We start from the raw sequence: 11777 nt of genomic DNA, 5'->3' as shown, positions 1-11777 counted from the left end.
ACAAATGTGAGAAGGCTTTAAAAAGCATGGAAGAGATGGAAGGCTGAACCATGCAGTCTATTGACCTTGACTATCAATAAAACAGGTCTTGAAAAAGGCCAAGGACCTGGTAGCTCCCAGCTCAGAGAATCTGTCTACAGAGCACTCTGTACCACACCAAGAAATCCTTACCAAGAGGGAGATTCTTATGTTGCAATTCTAAAAAAGCCTGGCTGTGAGCAAGAGGGTCATGCTGACCCATGATGGCTCTGCCTGTTGGGATCCCATTCAAGCACTGAAGCCTTCACAAGGACTGGGAGCCTCTTTCAGGCAGAATTCAGCCTTCTAAAAGCAAAATTCAGATGCATTTAAACTTGCTACCAGTCCAAGGAGAAGGCAAAGATGTAGAATTGAAGATGACTGAGTATTTTTTTTACCCTACCATTATGGTGGTCAGAGTCTAACTGATTGCATTTAAAGCAACCTGTGAGTGTAGCTTCGGAAAGATTTCTACACTAAGTAAATAATAATTATTTCTGTCTTCTACAACAGAGTACAGGTTAATTAGCACTCTGATGCCTGAACCATCTGCAAAAGATTAGCTAGCTAATGAGGGAAAATACATTGCAGGTTCTACGTGGGAACAAGGTGGGAACAAAATAAATGCATTGCAGTTTTCCTGAGCACAGTATCAGCCACAAGATTTTTGGAACCATGTGCTAAGTGCTTTCCTGGGAAGCTTGGTTTCAGCTAATTGTCTCTCTCTTCAGCTCATGGGGAGTACAAGCTGTACACAAGCCTTACTTCATCTTGAGTGTATTTTAATGAAAGTCTGAGAGGTCTGGGGTCCTGAGAGAAGGTCATTTTTGCACAGGGAACATATTGTGTTTACCCACAGACCTTAGGAAAAACAGCTTTTATCTTAGGGAACCTAAACATCAGTCTGGCTGCTCTGAAGAACTTGCCCTCCTAGATGTCCATCTCATAAACCTCCCTGTTCTTAGACTCACATGGCATTTCTTGGGTTTTCTTTCCTCTGTTTTGGAAAGTTTGGCATTTTGCCCTCTCTTTGATCACTTGTCCAAGAGTGGGGAAGAGCTCCTGTCAGGTAAATGGATAGTGGTGCAACTCCAAGATTTTCTCATGTCAGATGGGATCATACTTTGAACTAGCTGGTGTTGAAAGGTGTAATTTATGCCCTCCCATCATTACCCTTCTCCATCATCCCTAAATGCAACTAAATTTTAACACCTGGTGGTCAAAAGACATTCAAAGTCAGATTCACCTAGAAGGAAGCAGCAAGCTCTTTCAGCAGCCCAAGAGATCTAGCTGAGGGTCTGAGGGGTCTGCATCTGCTACAACAAGTAGAATTACTTCTGGATTTGCAATCTTGTTTGCTCTCATCTGTGGCAATGTCCTAGCACTGTGTTCCCAAGCAGAAGCAAGAAAAACAGTAGTGAACTCTCATTCAGATTCTCTCTAGGATCCTTTCCTAAGCAGCTATCCTAAATACAGGAAAACTGGTGTAGCTACAAAAGGGAAAGGTTGCAGCAACTATCAAAATGAATCCAGTTTCTCTAACAAACCTGCTCTAAGATGGGCCTGGCTCACATCTCCCTCCAAACCTAGCTCAGAGATTTTACTCTGTGGATGGAAGTAAGTGAAGACAAAGCCTGAATAAGGGACAGATGCCTCATGAATGTCACCTTGCTCAGGGCAACCTCTTGTGTGCAGCACCCCAAAGGGAAAACAGACACTACATGGGGACTGTGGAGAACTAGTAAGATAGAAACAGTTAAATCAACAGGAACAAAACAAACATAATGGGACAAAAACTGACAGCAACTGTTCCAAAGAAACACCATTGGATGGAAAAATCAAGCATTCCTCCTTTGCCATTAAGGCCATAAGAAATTGATTCTACATGCAGCCAAGGTGAAAAAGAGGAAACAGAAAGAAATGTTAGGAATTTTTGGAATCATGCCTAGCAGAGGGATGCTTGGAGCTGCAAAATTAAGATGATTGATGCCACTTTCTTTTTCATTGTTTCTTTTTTTTCTAGAACTATGGTAACACTTCACATGCCAACACTTACAAGACAGGTAGGATGTTCCTGTTTGTTTTTATAATATCAAAATCAGGATACAAGACTGATGTTTAAAGAAATAGAATCAGTCCTCTATCCTGTTTTTCATATTTGCAAGACAGAAAACAAACACCAAAGAGAGTACAAGAGAAAGCATTGCAAAAGCTGTGAGAATAGATCCATCAGCTTTTGAGGGCCTCAAGCCATTTCAGAGCCTGAACCACGCTGGATGCAAGAATTGCCTTCTAGATCCCCTGCACTGCATTCCTGAGCTTCTCTAAAGATAGTGCTGATATGGGAACAGCTGAATCTAATTTGAGCTGACTTTATAAACATAGTAATCAAAATCCTTGGGCCTCATGTGCTGCCCAATGATAGATAATGGTTGGACTTGATGACCTTCAAGGTCTTTTCCAATCCAAATGATTCTATTTTCTATTCCTTGGGCTGGCCTTGGCTTGGAAGCTCTATGACCAGACAAATCTATCAGCAAAAGCTCTGCTGGTTTCTAGTCATACAGAGACCATGGATTAAATGTCTCTGCATTGAGTTATGTTAGCAAGCAATTATAAGGCCATATATATGATTTTGGTCAAAATAATTTGATTCAAATATGCTCAGGAAATATCTAAATCAGTGGAATCATCAATCAGATTACTTAAAGCTGTGTCTTTTGAGGATTTACTAGTCCTACAAAATCCTCACAACTCACATTCCTCAAGATTGTAAAGTGAAAAACTGTCATGGCTGCTGTGACTCAGATCACCATCCCAGCTTGCAGGCTGCGGTAATGCTGCTCTAAGCAGGTCAGCCTGCAAGATGCTTTTTGCAGGTGATCAGCTCATGTCCAGCTCTGTGTGCTGTGCCCAAGCTCTGCTACCAATTCAGATCTGAATCTGTGCTTTTTTTTTGGTACTCTGTACTGAATCTGTACTTTTCTGAAGATAGTAGGCAAAGGCATGAGAGAGCTGCAGGTCTGGGCTCAGAAATGCAGGATTTGTGCCCCTTCAGACTTGCCACAAATTCAGTGCTTGCCAGGATCTGACTTGACTCAGTGAATCCAAATGCACACCCTTTGCAGGGTGTGCAGTTCAAAACTGGCTTCCCACCCCTTCCAACTAGCATTTCCTTTTAGGAAAAACCCAAATGCTTTCCTCTCCCTCTGCAAGCATGGATCCAAGCCAAGGTAATACCACACTCTGCAAAGCTGCACGTACACATGGCACAGGATGAGCGTCCCTTCTGGATAACGCTCTGTGAAACCAATGGTTACACCACAGCAGCCCCCCTGCCATCACCTGCTACAGCAGACACATTCATAGCAAGTGGATCAGCCAGGATCCAGTTTCCAAGTGCAGGGCTCGAGCAGTTAGATGCTCCCATTGCTGCTCAGCGGGACCTGGGAATTTTACCTCCCTGCACATCACGTTGAGTTCCCACATCACTTTTCCTGCATACCCCCCAGCTCCTTGCCCCAAGCTGACACGATTAACATGGCAATGGAGATCGCACTGTGTGCAGACATTGATTTGCTGGGCGGCTTAGCACCAGAGAGAAAGCAAATCTGAGCTACTTACCTCAGCGCAGACCCCTTGGGTGTTGCAATGCCATAGCCTTTGGAGTCCAAGTTACCTCCCACCTTCATGGTGTCACAGGGCTTCCGCTGCTCGATGTACTCGTTCATGGTGGACTCCAAGAGGTAGGCATACTTCCCTTTTGACTTCCTCACCCTGATCATCCCCTCTTCTGTTGTCCTCACAAAAACGGAGGGCTCGGCGGACTTCATGTAGGTCCACATCTTCTCAAACACTGCTATTTTGGAGCGCTGCATAGGACAGCAGAAACCCAACAGAAGCGTGAAGAGAGGCTGAAGTGCCACCTGAGATTTCCAGCTTGGACAGAACACTTACCCACGTGTTGGATGGGCCAGGGAAGGCAAATGGGGGTAATGGGATGTTAATGACCCTCCTGCCACTTCTGCACCAGGGCCTGCATTGGTCCCTGATTTATGACAAATATTTGTGTATGAGAAGTGATTTTGGGGGATTCAACCAGGGGCAAACCAAGCTCAAAGTCAGGACATGAGTTTTTTTGGAACTGCTCAGAGTAGCTCCTCAGTAACATGGGGAAGCACATGGATATTCCACAGCCATGTTTACAATTGCAGAATATCACCTTTACTGGAGACACTGCCAGCCTTCTGAGAGGCATAGGGAAAGCTGAATATTTAGAATCATAGATTGATAGAATTATTGGGGTTGAAAGGGACCTCAAGGATCATCTAGTTCCAACCCCCCTGCCATGGGTAGGGACACCTCACACTAGATCAGGTTGCTTAGAGCCACATCCAGCCTGGCCTTAAATACCTCCAGGGATAAGGCTTCCACCACCTCCCTGGGCAACCTGTTCCAGTGTCTCACCACCCTCATGGTGTAAAACTTCTTCCTAACATCCAATTTGGATGTTGTTGTTTTAGGGACAAACTCAGCAGGTCCTAACGTGGTAAGGGGAAGCAAGAGAAAAACAAGAGAAAAAAACTAGTTGAGCTAAGGATGTGTGAGGACTGGAGGACTTGTTAAACAAGAGACTAATCAGAATGCTTGCATTAAAGTTTCCTTTTTACCCTAAAAAACTCTTTAGTTGAGCCAGCTTCCAGGGTCCCATAGGCAATTTCTGTCTGCTTGGCCAAGTCTTCTGCACTCTCGATGGGAGAAACCATCCTTTCCACGGTGAGGAAGGCAGCCAGGTTAGCTGTGTAGGAGGAGATGATGATCAAGGTGAAGAACCACCAGACGCCACCAACTATGCGGCCGGAGAGAGACCTGCACACAGAGAGGAGAGTCAAACAGGAGGCCTGGGAAGGTCCAGAAGGTGCAGCTTGCTCTTGCAGGCCCATCATTTACCTGGGTGTTTACCCAAAGTTGTGTTTTCCAGCTACTTCCAGGGAAGCCAAAAGTCTCTATGAGTTTTTAATCTACTTTTCAAGGTGTCAGCATAATTAGATGAGGGATAAAAGACTCACAGGGGGGAAAAATAGCAATAAAGTGATTGAATTTGCTTTGATTTTCAATTCCTTTGAGAGTAGATAACACTAAGACATGGAGACAACCACAAGGAAAGTTTAGCTGGGCAAAGCAGTGCCCATCCAAACAGCAGGTCTGGTGAGGTCCATGTTGTGCCATGTACCCCCAGCAGGAAGGAGCACCATCATGAAGCTAGATCACATATAGAGACCAGCTGGGATCACTAGGTCAGCTCCTCCATCACTTGAAGCTTAAAGCCCAAACCTCTGTGTTTTTCTTTAAGAAATATTGAAGCTCAGAGAGGAGCTACACCCTTCATAAATAATTTGCCTGCTGGCATTCTCTGTTTTGCATGCAGCAGGTGGTTAGACAAGATGTTCATAATAAGGCCTCAAAACCTAGGTATTTTGCACTTGCTGCAATCAAATAACCAATTATCTGTAACCACTGGGTAGCTGTGGAGGCAAAGGAGTCAAGCAGGCATTAATTTATATTAAAGTCTTTTCAAATAATTTTTAAGAGTGGCAGATAATTTCAGAGTGATGTCAGCATTCATACACCCTGTCTAAATTATTTATATGCTCCTTCTCTAGATGCAGAACACCATCCCAGACAGAAGGCAGCTTAACAATGTTATTTGCTAAAGCCAGACAGTCTGACTAAGGAGGACCTGTCCAAGAGAAGCATTGTTTATTTCTCCATCAGGGGACCATGTCTCCGTGTTGCCTGACTGCTGACCTGAGTCACAATATCACAGTACATTAGAGCTTGGAAGGGACCTCAAGAGATCATTGAGTCCAACTCCCCTGCCACAGCAGGATCACTTAGGGTAGTCTGCACAGGAATGCATCCAGGTGGGTTTGGAAAGTCCCCAGAGAAGGAGACTCCACAACCCCCCTGGGCAGCCTGTTTCAGTGCTCTGTCACCCTCACTGTAAAGAAGTTTCTCCTCATGTTGGGCTGAAATCTTCTCTGTTCAAGCTTGAACCTGTTCTTCCTTGTCTTATTATTGCACACCACAAAAAGAAATTTGCCCCCTCCTCCTGACACCCACCCCTCAGGTATTTATACACATTGATGAGATCCCCTCTCAGTCTTCTCAAGACTAAACAGCCCCAGGGTTTTCTGTCTCTCTTCATAAAGGAGATGCTCAAGTCCCCTAATCATCCTCGTGGCTTTCCATTGGATTCTGTCTCACTTGAACTGGGGAGCCTGAAACTGGACACAGTATTCCAGGTGTGGTCTCAGCAGGGCAGAGTAGAGAGGTAGAAGAACCTCCCTGGACCTGCTGGACACACCTTTCTGGATACATCTCAGGATCCCATTGGCTTTCTTGGCCACAAAGGCACATTGCTGTGCCATGCAGAACTTGCTGTCCACTAGGACTCCAAGGTCTTGCTCCGTGGAGCTGCTGTCCAGCAGGGCAGCCCCTAACCTGCACTGGTGCCCGTATCTCCAGTCACTCCACCAAAATATGGTTTATGGAATGGTAACAGAAATATCTCAGTCCAGCTAAGGGCACTGGGACCAGTTTGTGAAGGCACATGCCATGCTGTGCCCAGGTCTGTGTGAAGCCTTGGGTCCAGCTGCTGTGGTGTACTGTGCTTTAACATGACTTGACAAACCTTCATGCTCCATTGCTCCACGGAGGGAAAGCACACCCTGGTGATCACTGACCTTAGAGCTGGAAAGAGACTAAACCCACATGCCCCACCAGCTGCACCACTTCCATCTACCCTTGTAGTTCTGTTCTACCTTTTGTTTCATATTTGGAGAGGGGTTGGGAGGCAGCTATGACTTCAGCTCAAATCTCCAGATTGCTGGGGAAGAGGAAAAAACTACCTCTCTCTAATTAGTCTGGGGGATGTGTGCTCAGGGAAGGAAGCTCTCAGAAAAGGCACAGAGGCTTGAAATAAAAGTAACCAGATAATGTCAAATACAACAATCTCTGCTGATGAAGGCCACTTTGAGCTGGCAAATAATCACATTCATTTTCAGCTGCAAATTATACAGCTTTTCCTTCCTGGCAAAGCTGGGATATTTCTGCTACTTCTTTCAATCCCTTCAGCAGCACTCAGCCGGATTCCTGCCTCCAGACCCTTGACACCCTGGTGCTGTTCATTGCTGGCTTAGCCCATGGGGGCTGCCTGCTGTCAGCTGCAGATGGCTTATGCTTCCCAGTTCCACACCTGGCACTGACAGCACCAAGCAGTAACTGTGGGGTATTGGGACTGAGAGGTAGCAAGGAGGGCTGGGCAAAGAGAGAAGTGGGCTGTAGCTTCTTTCTCCTGGGATCCGGATGGAATAGGATGCATGTCTGCATCATGCAGCAGTCTCATCTGGCTGTTTGCTGCTGGGGTTGGTTATTTGCCCTCATGACACCAGATGCCCTGAGGAGATGAGTGCTCAATTTCACTGACTGTGGAGGAAAGGAGAGGAGATGAATAGCTTGCTATGACTGCCAGCATGGCTAGGGCTTCATGTGCAGGATGTTTTGTTGCAGACACTACTAATGGGCAGTGTTTGCCCTCATTGCTAGACTGATTTAGAGCTAGAAGCTGTGAATCTGAACTATTGTAAACTCAGCAGAAGAAACACTCAGAAAAAAGGCTCTCCAGGACATCATCCTTTTGCTCCATGGTTGTGCATCATCTAACACAAAGGAGCACTGGCCAGCACAGGCTCTTGGAGATTAGAATAGAATAGAATAGAATAGAATCAAGAAGGTTGGAAGAGACCTCAAGGATCATCGAGTCCAACCTGTCACCCTACACCTCATGCCTATCTAAACCATGGCACCAAGTGCCATGTCCAATCCCCTCTTGAACACTTCCAGGGATGGTGACTCCACCACCTCCCTGGGCAGCCCATTCCAATGGCTAACCACTCTCTCTGTGAAGAACTTTCTCCTCACCTCCAGCCTAAACCTCCCCTGGCGCAGCTTGAGACTGTGTCCTCTTGTTCTGCTGCTGGTTGCCTGGGAGAGGATTAGTCCAATATGATAAAAAAGCCCCACAGTAAGAATCATGAAACATCACACAAGGCAGATATGGTCCCATATGACAGCCATGTAGCTCAGTAGCAGTGAGCACAGGTTAAACAGGATAAGCTGGATTTCTCTGGATATTGGATTTTGAGCCAATGCCTGTTTACTGCTTATCTCTACAAGTGGGTGGAAAGACAATATCCATTAAGGTCTTGTTCTGTTACTTCTGTAGACTAAGCAGGAGAGCAGCAGTGCTACCATCATGGGGCTCATTTGTGGAACTGCCTTTGTAATGTAGGAGATAATCTCCCAATTCTAGAAGGGACTTCAATACTAGGGAGCTGAAAGTCTGGTCAAAAGCTGGTGGGACTTCAGAGTTACATTTCTGCTCTAGTAAGAGCAGTCACAGAGGACTAGCTCTGCTGTGTACTTTTAAGTCACTTTGAGGTGTTGAGTATCTCACTCCACAGCTGGATAACAGAAAATGACCTTCCACTTGACTAACAAATGTGCTGCAGCTTGAGCCCTAGCTCCAGTTCATTTCTCTTCACTGATGTGCAGTATGGGGTTCAAATCCTCTTGCATGGAGAATTTACGTGTGCCCACAGCCATTCAAGCATAACATGGATGCCATCAGCTCTCTGCTGAGTGGAAATGAGTCAGTGACTCAGTCCTCTGCAGAGGTAAGGTGAGATGGTTAGTCCTTTAAAGATATGCTGAAGCTCAGGTGTTTGGATTGGTGTGTTTGACCTCTGGATTTGTTCACACTTGTTATCATATTGTAATACTTGCAAATAGCAAGATCTAAAAAAAAAAATCAGAATAAAAAAGCAGGGATGACAGTAAAACAGGCTTTAACAGATGGCTAATTCTGGGATACTGAAAGGACTGAAATAGCCAGACAGACTAGGTTGTACATTTTTAACCTGTATTATTCCTTCTTCACCTACACTCTTCTTTCCTGCACAGTCCAAATTAAGATCTCTTGGTTCTAGCCCTGTCTGTGCTGGCTAAAAATCACACACACACATCCCCTCCCATCCTCTCCCTGACTTGTGGCCCTCTCTGTCCCTACAGAAGAGCAGCAGGAACAGGATGCCCCTTTCCAATATTACCCTTGGTAACACACTTGATGGTAAATATTCTGCCCTCATTAGCCATGGTGCACAATCTACTTGCAATTAGAGCTGGCTGGGAACCAGAATGTGAGCACCATGTAAAATTGTAAATGAAAACTTAATGTTCTCAGTTGGAATGAACTAAGAACCTTAATGGTTGCAAATGTCCTCTAAAAGGAGCATCCTGAAAATGGTTGGTTTGGGTCCATCCAAGCTTTGCATTTTCCTATTACTTAATGTTTCATTTCTGAATGGCTAAAAGGCATCATTTTAACCTAGGAAACAACTTTGTTTCTGCTCTCTCATTACAAATAATTTTCTTTCAGCTTTTTAAAATACATTAAACCCTTACCTACCACACATATCATTTAAAAGATAATTCTGGAATGTGCTATTTTATATCAGTCTAACAGAAAAACAGCAGCTGAAAATAATAATTTTTATTTTCTTACTTGGATGACTTTTTTCCTTACCTTTCCTTGCAAAAGCAACTGCATTTTGCCAGTAGAAAACAGAAAAGAACTGTAAGATTCCTTTGTTCCCATGAAGTGAGGGTTTTTTTTTTTATATATTCTAACCTTAGCATTGATGGATTGTTCAGAGAAAAAAATAAAATCATGCAGCTATAATCTCTTACTTCTTAAAACAAAATGCAACCCTTGATCAAACAATTGGCTCTTTGATCTTATCCTTTATGGAAGGTAGGAAAAGCTGACAGGAGTTTGCCTGTGTCATCTTACTAGAAGAGCATAATACTTTTTTTTTTTTTTTGGGAAAAAAAAAAAAATAATTGAAGATTATCAGAAAATATACAAAATAAAGGCTCATTCCGAAACTGCTCAAGCAGCATCTCAGCTCTCTCTCTCTTCTCCCTTCCCCCAACCTGAAAATCCATTTCTTAGGGAGAATTACACACAAAGTGACAGCTTTTTAATTAGAAGCACAAATCTGGGATTCTAAAGCCATAGTTGCTTTGGGAGGATTTCCCATCTCTGCTGTTAAATTCACTTCTAATAAAGGCTCACTTAGTCAACTGACATATTTATCACTGAACAAATTTATGCAAAACTGTTGAAAGAGAAGCTCTTATGTGCTTCTTGCCCTGATTGTGGGTCAAATCCACTTCTGGTCTTCTATCCACACAGATCCTCTGATCTCTGACACTATTCTGCCTATTTGATACTGCCTCTCCTTAGTTTCATGGGTCTGCCTGGAGACTCACCTGGTAGTGGATTAGTTGCAAACATTTTGCTTCAGTTTTACTCTTATTTTAAACAAATTTTCATCATTAAAGTCTGTCAACACAAATGAGCTTTGCTTTTTCTTTGTGTCACAGACCATCTGGCACCGTTGGTATCACTATTTTATCTCTGCCCCTGACATGAGCCCCTGGTTTGCTTGAAAAGTCAGTGAACAGCCATAGATAGAGAAACAAATCTAGTGTGAGGTTGTGGAGCTAGGAACAGCTCTGGGTGCATCCATCACACACATGCTGCAGAGCTCTCACTCTGCACTGCAACGGATGGCTTGGGTTGGAAGGGACCTTAAAGATCACAGGATGTCAGGGGTTGGAAGGGACCCAAAGAGATCACTGAGTCCAACCCCCCTGCCAGAGCAGGACCATACAATGGAGCTCAGGTCACAGAGGAACACATCCAGATGGGCCTTGAAAGTCTCCAGAGAAGGAGACTCCACAACCTCCCTGGGGAGCCTGTTCCAGTGCTCTGTGACCCTTACAGTAAAGAACTTCCCCCTTGTGTTGAGGTGGAACCTCCTGTGCTGCAGGTGACATCCATTGCTTCTTGTCCTATCACAGGGTGCAGCTGAGCAGAGCCTGTCCCCTCCCTCCTGACACCAAACCCTTCAGATATTGTAAGCATTTATTAAATCCCCTCTCAGTCTTCTCTTTTCCAAACTAAAACCCCACCGGGTGCCTCAGCCTCTCTTCACCAGGCAGAGCTCCAGTCCCCTAATCATCCTCCTAGCCCTCTGCTGGACCCTCTCCAGCAGGTCCCTGTCCCTCTTAAACTGGGGAGCCCAAAACTGAATGCAGTACTCAAGATGAAGTCTCACCAGGACAGAGCAGAGGGGAAGCAGAACCTCCTTGATCTGCTGGACACACTTCCTAACACACCCCAGGATCCCATTGGCTTTCTTGGCCACAAGGGCACATTGCTGTCCCATGGATAACTTGTTATCCACCAGGACTAGATCATCTAATTCCAACTCCCCAGGGACACCTTCCACTAGACCAGGTTGCTGAAGGCCCTGTCCAACCTGGTTGTGATCATTTCCAGGGAGGGGGCATCCACAACTTCCCTGGGCAACCTGTTCCAGGGCCTCACCAGCATTACTGCAAAAAAATTTCTTCCTACTAGATAAAACTAATGGATAGCTTTGAATGAGCTGCCAACTCTTCACCATGACATTGGAGTGACTGTAATGCATGTTTCTCTGTCCATGAGGTATTCCTCATTCTCTTGCCATTATTAGTTTGCCCTTGTTTCTGTGGAACCCCACCTCCTGCTACAGCCTGGAGTCCTGACTGCACTACTGGGTTTTAACACAGAGTTTCAAGAGAACCCT

General features: G+C 44.9%; 1 protein-coding gene across 4 annotated transcripts in view; it reads right to left on the bottom strand.

The window, feature by feature from the left end:
• GRIA1 (glutamate ionotropic receptor AMPA type subunit 1) overlaps positions 1-11777 on the bottom strand; it is a 133879-nt gene that overhangs the window by 16393 nt on the left and 105709 nt on the right. For all 4 annotated transcript variants that reach the window (XM_054388932.1, XM_054388933.1, XM_054388934.1 and 1 more), the window contains 2 exons: positions 4689-4887; positions 3643-3890 (listed from right to left, as the gene is read on the bottom strand). In XM_054388932.1, coding sequence (XP_054244907.1) covers positions 3643-3890; positions 4689-4887 — 447 coding nt within the window. The remainder of the gene's footprint in view (positions 1-3642; positions 3891-4688; positions 4888-11777) is intronic.

This window comes from Indicator indicator, chromosome 18, assembly GCF_027791375.1.
Source record: "Indicator indicator isolate 239-I01 chromosome 18, UM_Iind_1.1, whole genome shotgun sequence".
Taxonomy (NCBI): domain Eukaryota; kingdom Metazoa; phylum Chordata; class Aves; order Piciformes; family Indicatoridae; genus Indicator; species Indicator indicator.
This window is presented reverse-complemented; position numbering and strand designations above follow the sequence as displayed.